We start from the raw sequence: 20,150 nt of genomic DNA on the forward strand, positions 1-20,150 counted from the left end.
CCAGTCCCAATAATTAATGTTTTAGATTTTAGTGTATATTCATTTTTAAAAATAGTCAGTTTTATGCCCCTGATCCAACTGACCCAACAGGGAAGGGTCCCTCGTCACCATCCTCCTAGGAACAAAGGATAACAAGAAACAAAGAAGCTGTGTCCTGTGCTACCTGCGGAAAGGTCGTTACTGACACCCAGCTTTGCCTTTAGGGCCAGTTCTGATGGAGGCCATCTCAAAACCATGTCACCAACAGAAAGGCCTTTCAAGGCTACAGATGTAGCCTTGCGATTTAAAACTTCTCAGTGGGGACAAACAAGCTGCTCATCCATGAACTTAGCTGACCAAGCCTGTGGTCACACTAAGACATTTGCTATCAATGTGGTGTCGGGCGTCCATGTTCTTCCTGTCTTGAGCCTATAAAGGGAGGAAGAGAATCTACCCAGTGAAGGGGGTGCAGCAAGTGACCACTAGACATCCTCAAGCTGCGAGCACTTAGGGCTGAAGGGCTGTTCATTTCTAATCCGTTTAAAAGCTTCCACTTCCGGAATGACCCGCCTGTTAATGTGGTCTCTGAATTTTTACCTTGATTGTTCTCAGTTAGACCCCAGCATCTGGGGTCTCTCCTCCCTAGACCATTGCAGCAGCATCATGACGTCTGCCCAGAGATTTCTGCTTTTCTATCTCATTCAGTTCTAACCAACAAGATCATATCTACTATGGGATAAACACAATGTCTTAAAACTACAACTGGGACACTTTTCAAAATAACACCAACGTTCTCGTTGCAATGTTTTCTCCCCTAGAGGAGAAAAACACTCCCAAATGGACAGTGTCCAAAGTTGACAAGTGTTTACATATTTGAGATATGAAAGAGCTTTCAGACCTCTGGCAGGATGTTTATAGCTAAACAAACATGGAGGGAATAGAGAGAAGCTATAACAGATTATGGATGGGAACGGAGTCCCTGGGCTTCTGTTTGAAACACACTCTTTGAACCATTCTCCATTGCTGTACAATGTGAAGGAATCAGAAAGCACTTCATGACATGGAGTCATGTCACTGGCTGGCAACATAGGACCTGTGGTTGGGTGGCTGTTCTTTTGCATCAAAGGATACAACGAGGGAGCCCACATGGCATCTGGTATCTGTCTAGACTGGGCAATCCTTATTTTAATAGTGCAAACAGAGCTTGCTTCTGAGGCTTACGTGGGAATTCTGCCACAGTTCTACCAGGCTCTTGTGGAAGGACTTAGTCATCAGAGAAGATCTGAAAGGCACCCAGAGCTGAAAGCCTTTAGTTATCAGTTTTCTGATAACCTGAACGTTTGGACAATGGTGCTCTTCTATTCCCAATCTTCCTTGCTTTTAAAGGGAAGACACGCTGGGCGATGGTGGCACACGCCTTTAATCCCAGCACTCAGGAGGCAGAGGCAGGCGGATCTCTGTGAATTCGAGGCCAGCCTACAAGTCTACAAGAGCTACAGAGAAACCTTGTCTCAAAAAAGGGAAGACACTTCCCTTTTTGAACCTCACCCAAATGCAACTGGAGGTTACTATGCACCCAGAGACATCAGAGGCAAGTGTGTAGACAAGAGAAAATGAGGACCCTTCTCCTTCACTGTGGAGATGGGGAAGGAGGCACATGTACTTTCTTCTTTGTTTTTTCCTATAAAGCTAAGCTAGCTCTCCCTCTGAGATAGTTTAGACAAAGTCTTTGCCTAACTCCCTTGGCATGACAGATGCCTCCATGACCGAAGATATTTCCCCCCAAATTGGTGTTTCTAGAGAGTATACCTAGAGTCAAAGCCATGATGAAAAACGGAACTGATGGCCATTATAGTATCTGCTAGCAACAGTGAACTCAGGAGAAGGAACCTTGCTTACCATGACTGTGAAGGGGCTATTGGGAATATCAACGCCACCGAAGCGCACATAGATCACATAGGTGCCTGGCTTGGCAGCAGTGTAGAAAATGTCATAGGTCCCATCTTCATTTTCTATGACATCAGCCTCAGCCTCGGTGCCATCTGGGGTCAGAATCGTGCAGGTCACTTTCCCCTTCCCAGCAGTCTTGGCATCCACTACAAAGCCCACTTCCTCGCCAGTTTTCACAACAGGGGCAATCCCAGGACCTATAGGAAAGGTCAGAAGAAAATCAAATCATAGGCTGTGGATACTTGGATCAGACCAGGTCATATGACCTCAGAACAGGTAAAATTATGTTGTGCTGTCTATGTCGTGAAGGTCAAACCTTTACCTGCTGCCAGGCAGAGGGGCAACCCAAAGATCAGTGAGAAGAGTACGGCTCAAAGGAATCTCTGATTATGCCTGTCCTTAGCCTTGCAACCTCTCCCAAACAACAGACAGAAACAGGCTGCTTCTCATGGTAGTCTCCATAAGAGATATCAGCTAGTCCCCTCACTTCAAAAGCACGTAAGAGCTCCCCTGCCCCGACATCACGCTCAGCATCTTTCCCACCCACCCTTATCTCATCTTTGTAATAACTGTGATGTCATCTTGGACACCTGGAAACGCTTCTGGAGTCTTAATGTTCTCACCTCAAAAGATGAGAACTCTATGCACGCATGACTGGTGCTCCAGAGAGCCTAAGCAACTTTCCCAATTACACGAGGCCAGAACACACACACCTAACCCTGATGCTCTCCTGCACTCACCTGTGGCCAGACACTTTGTCTTTCTGTCTCCGATTTGCAAAATATATACATATATACATATATACATATATATATATATATATATATATATATATATAACAAAGTATGAACAAAAACCACACTGGTCAAAATGTGCAAAATGATGAAGGGCGGTGGGGCGTGCTAAGAAAGCTGTTCACACAGTAGGGTGAAGGAGTGGAGCTGGTGGTGGCAAGACTCGGCAGAACAAGAGGTGAGATCAACAGGTACCACCAGGCCAAGAAAAAGATCTCTGCCTGAGCTAGGGGAGGAAACAGGTCTGCAAAGCCAGGAGCTCCCCATCTCTCACTAAACATGTCCTCTACCAGTTGTTGCCGTAGACCAGAGTGGTATACGTTTCTCAGTTTTTTAGCCATGGGTGAGACAGAAAGGGCCAAAGTGAGCAATCTGAGATCAGAGAACAGACCACATCTAGGGTAGACCTACATTCAGTTTCTTTTCATTATGAGGAGTAAATGATTTAGTTGAGTCAGTGATTCGTATAGTTTTGATTTTTCTCCACCAACCAACCAATTGATAGTGTGCGTGTGTGTTTGCATATGCAAGCACATGGGCAAGTGTGTACTTGTGTGAGCATGCGTATGGAGATCAGAGGACAATTTCTGAGACAATTCTTTCCTCTCGCTATCTGGGTTTTGGGAACTGAACTTAGGTTGTCAGGTTTCTTGGAAAGCACCCTTACTCACTGAGCCATCTCACCAGCCCAGGCTTCATGTTTTAAAATCTGCTAAAGCAGCAGCATCAAGCTGTAGGAGCTGCTTTTAGAAATAGAAAGGCACAAAACCAGGTATGCTGATAGATGCATAGAATCCCAGCTCTTTGGAGGCAGAAGTAGGAGGATTAGCTTTTGGCAGCATCCTCAGCTACACATCAAGTCTGAGTGAGGCTAGCCAGGATACATGAGACCTTGTTTTGTTAAATGGATAATACCACACTGGACTGGTATGATGGTTCAGCAGGTAAGAGTACCTGCAGCTCCTTGATGAAAGCCTGGCCACCTGAGTTCAATGCTTAGATCCTCCCCGCCCCCCCATATGGTCAAGCAGGCATGTCTAAGAAGCAGAAGCAAGGGATGGTAAAATATTCATGAATTCTCAAGAGAAAAATCCCAAATCCTTTCACATTTTTCCCCCTATTGCCGATCTAAGTAAAATGCTCTTGAATGAATTCTGGACAAGTGAGCCCACCACTCACACAGGCAGAAACAGGCTGCTTCTCATGGTAGTCTCCATAAGAGATATCAGCTAGTCCCCTCACTTCAAAAGCACGTAAGAGCTCCCCTGCCCCGACATCACGCTCAGCATCTTTCCCACCCACCCTTATCTCATCTTTGTAATAACTGTGATGTCATCTTGGACACCTGGAAACGCTTCTGGAGTCTTAATGTTCTCACCTCAAAAGATGAGAACTCTATGCACGCATGACTGGTGCTCCAGAGAGCCTAAGCAACTTTCCCAATTACACGAGGCCAGAACACACACACCTAACCCTGATGCTCTCCTGCACTCACCTGTGGCCAGACACTTGCTGGCATCGCCTGTTTGCGTGGCCCGAATGCGGTAAGGAGAAAGTGGAATGTTGTCTCCACCGTAGGTGACCCCAATCATATAGCGTCCAGTCTTATCAGGGATATAAGTTACGGCGTATGTGCCGTCTTTACTGTCGTGGACAGTGGCTCTTTGAGGCTTTCCCTCTTGGTCCTGTGAATCACAGAGCAATGCTATCTGGGATGCTGCTACCAACATGCAGAAACCAATCATAGCAAACCATGCTCTTTAATCAGCACCTCTACTGGGGGGAGCAGAGAGAAGCTTAACGTGATCTTGTTCTGTTGTATTTGGGTAGGGAAAGGAAAGGGTCGCAGATCACACTATGATGGCCTGTCAATTAGTATTTGAGCATAACATAAGCTATAGAGACATTATGGCAAAAGCTTGGCTCATAGTCCGCCTTTCCTTTCCCTTCCTTTTCTGGTAAAAACAGGACATTCCTCCTTAGTTAGGTGCACCACTAAATACAAGTCTCCACGATTTCAGCTTTGCCACCATACGACCATGTGACTATGGCCAGGGGTAGGGGAGGTCTTCTCATCTACAAGAGCCATTTTCCTTGTTCCTGTCTTCCTTCTGCTTCACCTTCTAAGCCTGACATCCAGAGCACTGGTAGGTTACAGATGCAGCTTCCTTGGTGAGCCATGGAACACCTAGGTAGCTTACCTCTGGTACTGTTCCCAAAAAAGAACAATTCTTTGTTAGAGGCTCTGTGGTATGTAGAATTTTAGCTCCCACCATACCAAGGGGCAATTAAAAACAATTAAAATCAGCATAAGAAGCAATGTAGTAACAGAGAACACAGAGTGTCTCGTACGACACCCATCACCTCAGATGCTCACCCAGGTGAGATACTGGCTGTAAAATCCCCAAAACATGTGTCCTGGGGGCAGAAATTAGCCATTAAACTCCCATTTTTAGTCCATTTCCAGAATATTAAGTCTTATTAGTAAGGTTTGGTTCTCCTCTCCACCATCATAAACAGCCAAACAACCATAGTTACCGTGATCTGGACCGCAAGGAGGCCTTCACCAGCGTCTCTGGCATCAATTGCAAACTCCACAGGTAGGCTGGCAGGCACTCCATAGGAACTGAGGCCAGGCCCAGAGGCAATCACTTTGCTGGCATCATACGTGGGAAGGACCTTGACCTTAAAGGGACTTGATAAACACAGAAGGCCTGGTCAGTAAGGATACAGGTCAATCCTGCCCTGCCTGATCTCTCTTCTACAAAGAGTTGGGGCTGAGAGGGGGATTTCTGCAAGAGATACAAGAGCAAGCTTAGTCAAAGGACCAGAAGGTCATTGAAAACACAGAGCTGTGAGGTGCAAGCCACCCTACAACAGCCCACCTTGGCTTCCCTTTGAACTGAAGACATGAATGGACAGACCCTGGAAGAGGAACTAGTATCTAATGGACGGTGCCACACTACATGAACTTATACAGGTTCTTTAACAGGTGCTAAAGGAGAAGTAAGGTGGGGACAGGGTGGCACCAGAGCAGAAGTTAGCAATCCTGCAGGTGGACTCTTCTGAGGGTGGATTGTACCCAAGCCTGAAGACTGAGATATTCACCTTCGAGGGATCTCTTCATCAGCATATTTGACAGAAACAATGTAGGGCCCCTCCTGAGATGGGGTGTAGGTCACTGTGTGCGTGCCATCCCTGTTATCCACAACATTCACTGGCTCCACGAGGCCTGAGGACAGAAATGAGAGGGCTGATTAACAACCTGGCCTCCTTCATTGCACCCCAGCTGCATTTAGGACAGAACCACAGTCATCCCTCAGAACTATTGCTTTCCACTGAGGTAACATAAAGGCAAGCAGGACATAAACACAGGATCTATAAGTCACAGTAGCAGAGTTAACACATCAAGAGACACCTCTAGCTTTTTGTGGGTTAATGTATACTCAGCCTGCCATACTGCCCTAGAGTACAATTTAGGAGACCATCCATGCTTGTTGCTGGAGATATGCATTACAGACATGCTACATATTCTTTCAAGCTGGTTAGGCATGCTTGGGTGTGGTAATTTTAAATCTATAGCCGAGAAAGTACCAAAATGTCTAGAAACCTCAACAGCAAAAAGCAACTAATCAAGACTTCTTGCCTCAACAGCAAAAAGCTGGCCAATCAAGACTTCTTGTCTCCTTTCAGCAAAGAACACAACGGCACCAACAAGTTAGGGTACAAAGTTACAGAGTAGGTGGGGTGTCTCAGAGGGACATCAACAGGATGCTACAGGTAATGGAGTATATTAAAGTCTGATTAAGGCATGCACTACGTTGATAAGATTCTAGACCCCCAGCCTTGAACATATGGTCGAGGAGGCGTCAGTAGCAGGGGAGGTTAAAGCAGTGTGTGCTCATTAAGTTAGGTGAAGTAAGGACAAGTCAGTTTTAGAGGTGGGGCCAGCTAGAGGCTCCCAGGTTACATAATTGGAAGCAGCTGCTAATGGGAAAACACAAACCTCAAACCCGTCTCTATAAAGGCAACCTTCGGTTCAGCTTTAAAGAGCGCTGAAATGGCTTTCAAGGTGCTGTACTTTGACTGGGAGGCCACTGCAGCAGCTAAAATTACAAGGCTGTGACCTGAGAAATCCTCCATTCGAGGCTACTATGGAAATATGGCCTTCTCCACCCCCTTGGTTCAGCAACTTCACTAAAGGAGAATCCACACCATGACCTCATTTTCCCAGACCGCTTCTGCTCTGAGCTTCAAAGGGCAGAACCTCCGGATGAACTCCACTAAGGAGGTTTCCCTTCAAAGGAAGAAACCTCAGCTCACTACTTCTGGAAGCCACAAACACATCACAGAAGAGAAACCTACATTAAGAAGTCAGGCACACTAATTTATATGGAAAATAAGATATGTGTTAAATGTTGGATGAAATACAGCAGCAGGCTTCAGTAGCTCAGGGTTGTCCCCAGAAACCTTAATTACAGATTTTCAGCAGTGTGGGCCAACTGCCAACAAAACCCATTCCCCAAGACACCCTCTCTCCGGGAAGTTGAGAAAATGACAAAGCTATATCCCTCCCCAAGATTCTGGTATATTCCACAGCAACACTGAGCACCTCACAGGGATGGATCACCTCCAAACCCTACCTCCTGTCCACACCCAGACGAACCCCTGGGCACCTCATACACGCTGAGCAGGTAATGGTGCAGCCCTGTGAACAGTGCATGTTAAAGTCCACACAGCTCTTCCTTCAACAAGCTACCTGGGAAAGTGAAGTTATTATGCACATGCCCCAAGTTCCAGTACTCAGCAAGCAGAGGTAGGAGGATATCAAAGGTCAAAGCCAGTCTGGGTTACTTAGTTAGACCGCAATCTTGGAAAACCAAAGCCTAGGATGTAGCTCACTGATAGGATACTTGTGTGGCGTGGGTAAGGCCCAGGGTTTTGCTTTCAGCATTGGAAGTGAAGAAGTTAAATTATAAAAAGAAACATAGGACTACATTATTAACAGGAGAAATGGACTTAGGATAATACACCAACTTTTAAGCAGGCTCGTCTGCGGGCTAGCTAGAATGTAGAATGATGAATTAACTGAGAAATGGACTATAAAATTCATGAGCAATCTCCTAAGAAAGCACCTCCTCTGGGTCATAGTTGTCTTGACCCATGGTGGGTGAATGTGGGTGGCAGACAGGATGCAGACTCACCTCTTGGGCCCAGGACCCTTACTTCCAATGGAGCTAGGCCAGCCTTGCTGCTGTCCACTGTGAAGGACTGCAGGACGCGAGCTCGAACACCAGAGCCCAGACCAGGGCCAGCAACTTTGACCTTGCTGGGATCCACAACATCTTTGGCAGGAACTTTGAAGGGGCTGCCTGTAAGAGTCACAGGATTCTGAGCATGAAGCAATCGAAATAGCACCCTGTGTAGTCATACTGTTGCTCTACCGGACAGCGACCGTATACACCTCAGTCAGTTCAGCCTGCCTTACAGTGGGGGCAGCTATGCGACCAGTTATTCCCATATCTGCCATGCAGCACTAAGCACATGTGGACACGGGATCTGGGGCCTCATGAGCCTTTCAGGAAGCCAAAGTAGGGCAACGAGAGAGCATTCTTCTGACATCCTGTGTGGCATCAGTTGGCAGGCATACAAGGCAGAACATGTAGGAGACAATGAATTTGGTCTGCAAGAGACCAGAAAAAGCTTTCCAGTAAAATCAGTGCTATGATGTAAGAGGAAGCAGCTACCACACAGGAGAAGCTACCCTTGGGGGAATTCCCAGGAAAGCAAACATGATACTCTCAGCTCCTGGATATTTCAACTCTCGGGAGTTATCTTGACTAAGCAGCCTGACACTAAGACAAGACACCTTACACTAAGTGCTGCTGGTTAGGGGCAGTTCTGGGGTTCAGGGGAGATTGACAATAAGCTCTGGGAGGAGACAGAACCTGAAAAGCACAGGAGTGAAGAGTGGGGCAGAGGCATAGAGGAGGAGGAGAAGAAAGGCTCTTGGAGAATGGGGGCAAGCAGCTTAGTGGCAGGAGTATATACAGAAGAGCAGAGCAGGTAGGCCTCACAACCCACACCCAACCTCTTTCCCTCCTACATAAGCCAGTGCCTTCCGAGCATGCATGGTTGCTCGGTTCCATGCTCCTCTGGTAAAGCCTATTTCTTTAAGGTTAAGCTATGGTATGCTGCAGGAATGACTGTTGGGAAAACCTGAGGATCTTCCACTTTTTAATAATGTCCGTTGTAAAGACTGGTAAGACACGCTGAATCCAGGGAAATAAAGATTTGTAAGTGAAGCATTAAAAAGCAACAAGTGCAGAAGAGCCAGTATTGCCAACAGGTCTTCTCACATAGCAGGAGTGCCACTGTCCCCAGCAACCTCAGGTTGTCAAGGCTATGGTCAAAGAGCTCCGAGTATCATTTGCCACATGCAAAACATGTGTCCTTCGCGTTTCAAAAGGCAGGTCAACTGCCAGATGCCTGCCATGGAAATAAATGTTTCTGCTCTGGATCTCAGAAAGCTTCCACTTTGCAAAATTAGGGGTTATAAATACATGAAGAACTGAGACCCTAGCGAAGGTGAGCAACGCCTTCCATGCTGGGGTTAGGCAACAAAAGAGTGTTGTATTGGGAGTGATAACTGGGAACTCCAGTGTTAACAAGCAACAAGAGACTATCTCTGAGGCTAATCAGTTAAGTCAGAACCTCAGCTGGAAACTGTGTGAACTCAACTTGAGAGTAGCTTTGTAGCAGTATGCGATGGTCTAACATGTTCAGATATATTATCTTTGCCAACATCCTATTCTCTGTTCCAGGTAAACATCACCAATTGACCACAACCCTTCAAGGATCCCAATTAATCAAGTGATCCAGGCAGCTTCCACCAAAAGACCACAGTTGGCTCACCACAAGAAACCAGTAAGTTATTATAGGTAAGATGGGACAGTCTATTTAAAACAGTATCACCACCTAGCATGTAAGAGGCAGAAAGATTCCAAGTCTGAGGTTCTGTCTCAAAACAAAAAAATAAAAATCTGCCAGAGGTTTGTATGAGTCCAGAAAAAACAACCCATATTTAATCATCCAAATACCCAGGAAAGCAAACAAGAAGCTGGTAGGTCATTGGATATTTCAGGTCTCAGAAGTTATCTTGGCTACACTAAGACAAGCAATGTCTTACACTAAGTGCCTCTGTCTGGGACAGTTTTAGAGTTCAGGGGAAACTGATTCAGCTCTGGGAAGAGACAGAATCAGATGCATAAAGAGCCACCATCTCCTCAATGGGAGAGGCCCAGGTGCATCTTTTTTGTTGTTAGAATCATTTGCTTAGTGCTCACTGATGGACCCAAACTCTTACTCCCTAATGCAGGGGAATTTCAAAGTACTTTCCCAAAGCCAAGGCAGCACCACTGCCCCTATAGCAGAGGCACACAGAAGTCAGCAGAATCAGCTGCCTGGTGCAAGACACTGTCGCTTCCCCTGGAGGCCACCTCCTGCTCATTCTCAGGCTCAAGTCTTTCACAAGCATTGCCCTGAGGCAAGGCACCAAAGAGGACCTTACAGCCCTACTCTGTCCCTTCTCCCCATTCACCTGCTTCCTGTTAGCACAGAATTTAGCTGCATAAATGCTAGATAGTAGTTACTCCAGGAGTAACTACTATCTAGCATTTATGTTTTCATCTGACATCATTTATTCTTTGAACCATCGCCCAAGGAGTGGCTTACCGGGGATGTGGACACCTCCATACGTGATATTAACGTCATAATCCCCCGGAGCGAAGGGGACGTACTCAGCGCTGCAGCTGCCATCCTTGTTGTCCCTGCAGTTTATCTTCGACTCTGATGGCCCCTCGACAGTTATGCCTAGCCCACCAATTCCTGCCCCTCTGGAAAGACAAGAGGCGGAGGGTGAAGTGTGAACAGTCCATGCCAGAATTCACTCCAAAAAACCTTTATCAATGATTCTATTTCCTTAACCTGACTCAAGCAATGTGGCAATATCTTCCAGGCCAGGATTTCTCAGAAGTTTCATAGAGAGTCTATATCCAGTCTTGACTCCTCCTTCCCAGGCTTAGCCTTCAACGGTATTTACTGTTTATTTCACAGGGTACAATAACCAATACAACACAGGGATGCACGTTAGAGTACTGAGCCTGTGTTTTTACCACTGATCTACAATCATATCCCTTTGGAGTTAATATAATGGAATGTCTTGAATATTTCATTTACATATAGGGTTAGCTATAGTCTTAGTGTGCTTGGCATCTTGATTATTATTATTTCTGGTATACTTTTAGGTATACTTGGTCATTCTCTGTAACATCAATCTCGACACAAGAAAACATTTAATACGTCTTTAAAAATGCATCTTACCAGAAGTTGAAAGACCATGACACATAAGTAGGGCAAAGCTACAACTTTTTTCCTCCCCTGAGACAGACAGGGTCTCATTCTGTAGCTCAGACTGGTCTCAAACTTAGAGCAATTCTCCTGTCTCAGACTTACGAACCTCTTTTTTGTTGTTGTTTTCTTTCTGGGTTAACTACATAGGGATCAATACTCTGATCCCAGATCACTGCCTACCTGGTTACCACTGTGAAGACATTAGATTTGTTTGTAAAGGCTTCTTTCAATCCAGGACCTTGGGCATGGACCCGGGATGGCTGGCAGCCTTCAGTTACAGCCACTTTGAAGGGACTGTTTGGGATCGGCACATCATCGTATGTCACCTCCACTACATGGGAACCTGTCCAAACACAAACAAACAACAAATGGTACTTGTAGACAATGTCACTACTTTGAGCTTTTATCTAATATTTTATAGATAGCACACCAACTACTATTTGAAAAGAGTAGATGAAGAACATAGCAACACAGGGCTGGAGACCAGTGGCTCAGTGGTTAAGAGCACACATTTCACCGGGCAGTGGTGGTGCACGCCTTTAACCCCAGCACTTGGTAGGTGGGTATCAGGGAATTCGAGGCCAGCCTGGCCTACAGAGAGAGTTCCAAGATAGCCAGGATTGTTACACAGAGAAACTATGTCCCAAAAAACCAAAACCAAAAACCAAAACAAAGAAACAAAAAGCATGTATTATTGTTCCCGCTGTGGACCTAGCAAAGTTCCCAGCTCCTACATTAGTTGGCTTACGATCAGCAATCAGTTCTAACTCCAGCTCAAGGGATTGTAATGCCCTCCATGGGCATGTGCATACACGAACTCGCACGCATGTGTGCACTCACACAATCACACTTTTAAAAAAGAAAATGGCCGGGTGGTGGTGGCGCACGCCTTTAATCCCAGCACTTGGGAGGCAGAGGATCTCTGTGAGTTCGAGACCAGCCTGGTCTACAAGAGCTAGTTCCAGGGCAGGCTCCAAAAACCACAGAGAAACCCTGTCTCGAAAAACCAAAAAAAAAAAAAAAAAAAAAAAAAAAAAAAAGAAAAGAAAATGGTAATATTAGTATAATCTCCCCCCCCCCCCCCCCCCCAGGCTTTCTCTGTATAACAGCCCTGGCTGTCCTGGAACTCACTCTGTAGACCAGGCTGACCTTAAGCTCACAGAAATCCATCTGCCTCTATCTCCCCACAGATTATTTGTATATTAAATATACAAACTACCTATGTCTACCTTGAAAAGAGCACTAAATTTGTATTTAACGCAGTTAACCTAGACAGATTATTCTGATTTGAGAAAACACTATCCAGGCATTAAAAGACCACAGGAAATTCAGGAAATAGAAAAGCCAGGCATCTACAAATATCTGAAGAAAGTTGGATAGAATATTTATGGGATCATATATTCAAGAAAGGGGATAGAAGTGCTTTCCTTTTCTCTTTATGAGTTTCTGATTAAAAAAAAATTGTAAAAAAAATGTACACAAATGATACATTGTTAAATGCTAACAATCTGCTCAGGCGGAGCTGGGGCTTAGCGACATATAACATAAAGCTAGTGTTTAATTAGGGTTTCCATTGCTGCCAAGAGACACCATGACCACAACTCTTAAAAAGGAAAACATTTAATTGTGGTGGTTCACTTACAGTTCAGAGGTTTAGGCCATTATTTTCCGTCATGGCAGGAAGCAAGGTAGCATGAAGAGAGGGAACTGAGAGTTCTTACATCTTGACTCACAGGCAACAGGAAGTGGTTTGAGACACTGGGCGTGGCTTGAGCATATATGAGACCTCAAAGCCTGTCTCCACAGTGACACACTTCCTCTACCAAGGACACACCTACTCCAACAAGGCCACACCTCCTAATAGTGCCACTCCCTTTGGGGGCCATTTTCTTTCAAACCACCATAGCCAATAAAGCAGGCATCGAATAGCCACTGGCCCCTCTGGGGAGGGTATCTTTTCCATTTCTAAGTAACGTGCATTGTTCTCTGCTGAGGCAGGTTGAATAAAATGGGTCAGGTACAAGGGTAGGTGGTAGACTTGGCTAAACAAATGGCCAACATAGCTCACACAGAACAAGAGTCATTGCCACAGAGAGGAGGGCTCACCTTTCTCAAACGGTGTGTATTCTACCTGGTAGGTCCCATCAGCATTGTCCTTGACAAAGCACTCAGTGGAAGCCCCTGAGGGGTTGGCAATGTGAGCTTTGATGTGGTCACCTCCAACCTGGGTCAAGGACCTTGAGTCGATCATGAAGTCTGTTGTGGCCTCCCGAAACACATCTGTTGAACAATCACATAGTAAGAACGTTACTGGGCAGTGATGGCACATGCAAGGCAGAGGCAGGAGGATCTCTGAGTTTGAGGCCAGCCTGGTCTACAGAGCTAGTTCCAAGACAACAAGAGCTCCACAAAGAAACCCTGTCTTGAAAAACAAAAACAAAAGTGTAACCTTGGGCCCAAACAGGACTCCCCGACCCCACCCCGTGAAGATTCACACTCTGGAATACATTAGGTAAAATTCGGTGTTCTAAGAGTGGTTTCGCAGATTGTGAAAGTCAAGGTAGACTTGGCCAAGCGAAACAAAACTGCTCACACAAAGATGAGGATTAGGCCAGGTGCAGCGGTGCATGCCTGGAATTTTAGCCACTCAAAAGCATGAAACAAGGGAGTTGTGAGTGCAAGACCAGCCTAGGCTACATAATGAGACCCTGTCCCAAAACGAAAACAAAGGTAGTGACCCAGGACATGGGCAAAGACAGACTAGCTCCGCCCTCTGTATATTATTAACACATTTTACATCATGTAACTCCAACTAAGTCCCAGTGACATGACAAAAATATTAACAAAGATTTTTGGCTTTTCCACACAAACTGGAAATCAGAGAATGCTAGCTCATCTACCAGGGAGAAACAAAAAAATGGGGACTTGGTGGAGTGCAACCTCTGGAAACAATGCGAGCCCCGTTTTCCTTTATTGTTCCCTTACCCCCACGAGGCAGAGGCTATAGGTGAGAACCTGACCCCTGGCAGCTAGTGGAGTTTGTTCTGGAGACTCACCCTTTCCTTCTATGCCTGGTCCAAAGGCTTTGATTCCACTAGTGTCTATGGCGGGCTCCACCTTGACCCGGGTGGGGAAATGTGGTACAAGCTCACCACCATACTTCATGGTCAGAGTGTACATGCCAGCTGTCAGGGGTACATAGGTCACCGCGTAGGTACCATCTTTGTTGTTCTGGATAGAAACTTCAGCTTTCGCCCCTGAGTCTGAGACAGCTTCCAGGCCCAGAGTCCCGGGCCCTGCTTCTGAACAGTCAACAGTAAGAAGTCCGGCTTCACCCGCCTTCCCATGTTCTAGACCTGGTCCTGATGCCACAACCTTAGAGGGGTCAAATGGCATTTCAATGTCAGCTTTGAAGGGAGAGCCAGGAATGTGGACTTCCTCAAAGAGAATGTTGACAAAATATTCTCCAGGTTTTGTGGGAAGGTAAGAGACGGAGCAGGTGCCATCACCATTGTCGGAGCATTCGATTTTGGCCTCACATGGACCTTCCACGGTTAGACCCAAACCTCCAGTTCCGGCTCCTTTGGTGTCAATGGTGAACTCAGCAGGCTTGCCTACAAGACCTCCTTCCAAGCCAGGACCATGGGCCTTCACCTGTTTGAACAAAGAATAAAAGTCAAATCCTATCTATAGCTGCTATGGCTACCCAGTCAGCCATATTTCTAACACTTGTGACCGCAAATCACATAAAAGCACACATCAGTTAAATATCCCATAGCCCTGGGGTTGGTGGTCATGTACATGCACACATTAATACATGCATCAGTCAGGGTCCAAGAATGCAATCCAGCCTCTCAAAAGAACAGGTAGGATAGAAAGAGTCCTTAGCATAGGACTAGTGGTAAGGTGGTAGGTCTGCCCTAATGCTTCATACTTTGCCCTGCCTCTTCTGAACCACAGGGTTGGATGTGAGACCCTAACATCTTGACTAACACACACACACACACACACACACACACACACACACACACACACGTTTGCTTGGTTGGGGCTTCAAGAAGGTATAGCAGTTTGGGTTGCTACAGATCCATCAATAAATCTTACATAATAAAACTGTGTTTTGGAAGAGATAACTATAGAATTCGTGCCTTTCGGACCACTGGAAATATCCCCAAGTCATTTGAATGGAGAAGACTAGGACTAAGGATAACATACTTTTGTCTGCTAGGATAGGTTCTGTAGGATGAACTCCATCTGTGTAATGGACACTGGGCTGAGGCCGTTACATTCTTGCCTATCCCTATGGGCTGACTACTGGCTATGTACATTGTTACGCTAACCAACACATAAAGGACTCTCTCACCTGAGTTTTGCAAACAGAGGAAACAGGAGAGGATGGTTCAACTGTTAAGGGAACCAGGCACCCTGAATTGCAGAATGTCTGTCAGCCATTGAGAGTTCACATACATCAGAGAGACTTTCCCGTATCTTTCTCAGGTAGTACTCCAAATCATCTCTGGCAACAATAGGGCAACACCCAAACTGACCTTGGTGGGATCTGGTGGTAGTGAGGCCTCCACAGTATAGGGGCTTCCAGGCACTGGGTGTCCATCATAGGTGACGTCTACAGCAAACAGCCCCTCCTCCCGAGGGATGAATTTGGCTGTACTGCTCTCCTTGCCGGCCACTGGTGCTACCAGGCACGGCACAACCTTCCGAGAAGGGCTCAGGATTGTCACATCCAGCTTGCCCTGGCCTCCTGCCCCCTTAGTGTCAATGGCAAATTCCTGATCCTTCCCAACCTCAACTCCTGTGGAAAGGGAGACAAGGTGAAGTGATGAGCTGCTCCCTGTCAGCAGCAAAGAAAGCGAGAACAAGGTAAAGGTAACACACTGGACACGGGCTTCTACCTCAGTTGCCACAGGAAATAATGACTGATGTAAGGAGGAGAAGCAAGAGTAATACAACAACATTTAAGCCTCAACAACTGGCATACGCACAACACAGTGCGTCACTAGCACTGACAATAACAGGCATTTACTAAACACAATTTCCATGTCAGTCACAAATATTGTACATGGTCTCCTATGTACATACTAGTTCTATGGGTTGTTTATTAAGAACAAGTGGCCTTTACAGACAGGGAAACTGAGGCTCTGAGGTTAATTAACTTTTCTAGGATAACATATCTAGCAGATCACAAAGCTAGGAATCAAATTTATCTAACCCCATGGTCTGCTTTGATGATAGATTATAATTACAGTACAATCCAGCACTGCCCGCTTCTTCACTTCCTTATGGTAATAATCTTACATGGAAACTCACCCTTAATAAGTCAATATTTTTAACTCCTGACAGAAAATTCAACCCTACTACCATCCCCACCCACAAGAAGGCAGAAGTCACATAGCTGGTCAGGTCTTTGGGTCACATAGCAAACTCTTGCATATTAAAGAAGGTAACCTCAATGGTTAGAAGCACAGACTGCTCTTGCAGAAACTGGAGTTCCCAGCCCCCACACAAGGCAGTCCACAGATGCCTGTAATTACAGCTCCAGGAGATGGACAATGTCTTCCAGACTGCACAGGCACCTGTACTCATGTGCATGTAATGCCCCATACACATAATTAAATTTTAAAATAATGAAAATAAATCTTGAAACAGTCTTTACAAGGCAAGGCTGTAGGAACCCCAGGTGTTGTTTTGACAGAAACAAGGAAAGGGTTTCAACCAAAACAAAAGCACTGGCCATATAGGACCCTGCCTCAATCAGGCAAATCTTAACTCTGGGGACATGGAGGCGCCTGCCAGGGCCAGCACAGCAGCCCACAAGTTCTATGTCCCAACAGGGCAGAGGCTTTCCATGTTTTTCCTTTCCTGCAGTCAAAACTTGATGACCCAGGAAAAGAAGAACAAAGGGAACATATGAAGTATCTGAGTAGTGGCTGTCGCATGCTGACAGCCTTTTGTCCCAGCCACAAAAGCCAGCAGAGACTCACTTAACAGCTTCCAGAATGTGAGCTAGCCTAGTACAAAAGTGCACGCAGGACACAACCAATGAAGGTTCTCACTGAAGGCCAGTTGGGACTTTACGGGACTCTCGGAGGAGGTTAGTCTGGCGTACACACACCAGGTATGCAGACTTGTCCCACTGACTAGGTGTCCTGAAATCATGTGAGCATACAACGCTGAGGGATATCCAGTTTGGGACTCTCCAAGCAGTTAATACTAATGAAGACTGAATTGCATCATGACTTCCAAAATGTATCACTGATCTCAACGAGTAGCACAGGACAAAGTCTATAGGCAGGACAGGATAACTTCAATGCAAAATAGATACTACCAAGTGTTTTCTCTGGATACATCTATATGGATAGATGCAGGAGGGTGTGAAAGTAATATGCAAGACCTTATTTAAAACCCAAAGATGTTTTTAAAATGCATCAGCTAACTCTCAGAACTTTGGTTAACTGTAGCAAGCAGGATCGGGCATATCCAGCCATCAACTTGCAGGTTATATGCAGCCACATTCTGCCTAGGACAGATACCAAAATCATTAACCTCACTTAAAAAACATTGAGACTAAAAACAATAACAACAACAACAACAACAACAAAACCTCAACTGTATGGGTCATGAAAGTGAATTCTGTAAATGGTAACATCATTTTGCAATGTCAAAAGATCAGACACTTATGTAAGAGCTGCCTGATGAAAAAAATGGGCTTATATATTCCTCGAATATAATTACTTTAAGAGTGTGTGTGGAAGCCAAGTGAGCATAAGTAAGCATGTTGGTACTCATACTGTACTATTCTCTTTATGTTTGAAGTTTTCCATAACAACAACAACAACAACGATAGAAAACATTAAAGGGCTGGAAATCCAGCTCAATGACAGGGTGCTTGCCTAGCATGTACAAGGCCCTGCCTGGGCTCTCTATAGCTTCAGTACCATAAAAAAAACCAAACAAAACCCAACTTTTAAATTTTAACAAAAATAAAATGATGTTATAATGTTTTTATAACAATATAAAATGACGTAAGATACATACCAAGCTAAAGGGGGAAAACAGAAGGGGAAGGTTATGGTTTCTAAGTGCCAAGAAGTTGATTTCTATGCATAACCATTGACCTTAATGTAATTCAGATGCCCAAGATGGTTGGCACAGTGTGACTCTCATCCAAAAATAACATTCTTTAGCTTCTCTCTTTATGAAAACTTCCTGTGGTAACATCAGCAGTTACGGAGAGCTGACTACATTTTCTGTATTATTACCTCATTTAATTTTTTTAGAATACTGCCATGAGTCTAAACCTGGTATGTGTAAGTGGCACACATGTCGCAGAAGAGCACAGCTCTCATTCAAACCTAAGTATGTCTACTGCAACATCTCTCTAAGACAGAATCAGTCTTTCTGAAAACTCCATGTAATAGTAGTCACAGCTGCCGGTTGCCAGTGATCTTATTAGACACTTACTGTTTTCTAGTCCATTGATTTTTATCTTGCTCAGATCCAGTGGAGCAGCAACACCCACGGTGAAAGGACTCTTAGGAATGGGATCACCACCGTACGTCACCAAAACCTGCATGTTACCCTGAAATGAAAGGGAGAAAAGGATTACACGTTAGTGCACTTCGCACTAAACTGCCCTCCAGAACCTTCATTCCTCCCAAGGCCATAGTGAGCTTGAATTCATTAACCAAGTTTAATTAATTTTTCTTTTTTTTTTTTAATTAATTTTTCTTGTTTCTCATATATGCCAGGCTGGCTCTGAACTTGCTATACAGCAGAGGCTCCTCTAACTTTCGATCCTCCATGATTATAAGTGTATGGTACGACACCTAGTTAATGCAATGTTGGGGATCTAACCTATGGCTTCATGTATGCCAGGCAAGTATTCTACCAACCGAGCTATAGGTACAATTTGACTCTTAGTGGCTTCAGAAAACATCTTAAATACTTCTCTAAGCTTTGGAACACATGGCAAGAACAATAAAAAAAAAAATAAAAGCATCTAGGAACAGAGACAATAAGCTGGGAATTAATGCCAGGCCCGTGCTATGAACTTTCATGTATTTCCTCAATTCAAAAATCACAAAATAGGCCGGGCGGTGGTGGCGCACGCCTTTAATCCCAGCACTCGGGAGGCAGAGGCAGGTGGATCTCTGTGAGTTCGAGACCAACCTGGTCTACAAGAGCTAGTTCCAGGACAGGCTCCAAAACCACAGAGAAACCCTGTCTCAAAAAACCAAAAAAAAAAAAAAAAAAAAAAAAAAAAAAAAAAAATCACAAAATAGAGCCAGGTTGGTGGTGGCACACACCTTTAACTCCTGCATTCTGGAGGCACAGGCAGGTGGATCTCTGTGAGTCTGAGGCCAGCCTGGTCTACAAAGAGAGTTCCAGGATAGCCAAAACTGTTACACGGAGAAACCCTGTCTCAAAAAACCAAAAACAAAGAAGGAAAGAAGGAAGGGAGGGAGGAAGGAAGGAAGGAACAAAGAAATCACAAAACAGTCTTAAGGAGTAGTTCTTGTTACCACCTTCTTTTCAAGAAGACCTTCCTTGTTCAGAGAGGTGATGGAACATGCTCCTATCACACACACTTGGTAACCTCATGCTGGATTCACACCATGGAACCCAAACCTTTACTTCTTGGCTTTGCCAGAGCACCGCGCACCATGACACAAGCCAACCTCAGCCATGTACAGCATTGGACCTGGAGCCTCTAAACCAAGAGAACCAGTTCTTTCAATACTTGGCAATCAGTTTTTGGGACACTGGGCCATACATAGGAGCATCCTTAGATCAGCACATAGACACTAACTACTACTTCACCAGAATTAGAGTGACGGAAAGAAAAGCTGTGTGAAGGCATACTGTACTGGAAGACTGGCGGGTTCCCTTGCTGGAAGCCCTGGTGGCTGCAGAGGCACACACAGCACAACCATGCAGTTTTTGTTCTCTGTCCACAGGTCCTGAGCCAACTCACTGCTGGCTTCCTCTCACCACATG

The 20,150-nt window shown here is 45.3% G+C and overlaps 1 protein-coding gene across 4 annotated transcripts in view; it reads right to left on the reverse strand.

The window, feature by feature from the left end:
- The window catches only part of Flnb (filamin B), a 143,484-nt gene that overhangs the window by 32,582 nt on the left and 90,752 nt on the right, over positions 1–20,150 (reverse strand). For all 4 annotated transcript variants that reach the window (XM_057770284.1, XM_057770283.1, XM_057770285.1 and 1 more), the window contains exons 19-29: positions 18,615–18,732; positions 15,683–15,945; positions 14,192–14,789; positions 13,242–13,415; positions 11,316–11,478; positions 10,458–10,618; positions 7,928–8,095; positions 5,832–5,955; positions 5,262–5,418; positions 4,219–4,408; positions 1,879–2,126 (exon numbers count right to left, since the gene is read on the reverse strand). In XM_057770284.1, coding sequence (XP_057626267.1) covers positions 1,879–2,126; positions 4,219–4,408; positions 5,262–5,418; positions 5,832–5,955; positions 7,928–8,095; positions 10,458–10,618; positions 11,316–11,478; positions 13,242–13,415; positions 14,192–14,789; positions 15,683–15,945; positions 18,615–18,732 — 2,364 coding nt within the window. The remainder of the gene's footprint in view (positions 1–1,878; positions 2,127–4,218; positions 4,409–5,261; positions 5,419–5,831; positions 5,956–7,927; positions 8,096–10,457; positions 10,619–11,315; positions 11,479–13,241; positions 13,416–14,191; positions 14,790–15,682; positions 15,946–18,614; positions 18,733–20,150) is intronic.

The sequence above is a fragment of the Chionomys nivalis genome, chromosome 5 (genome assembly GCF_950005125.1).
Source record: "Chionomys nivalis chromosome 5, mChiNiv1.1, whole genome shotgun sequence".
Taxonomy (NCBI): Eukaryota; Metazoa; Chordata; class Mammalia; order Rodentia; family Cricetidae; genus Chionomys; species Chionomys nivalis.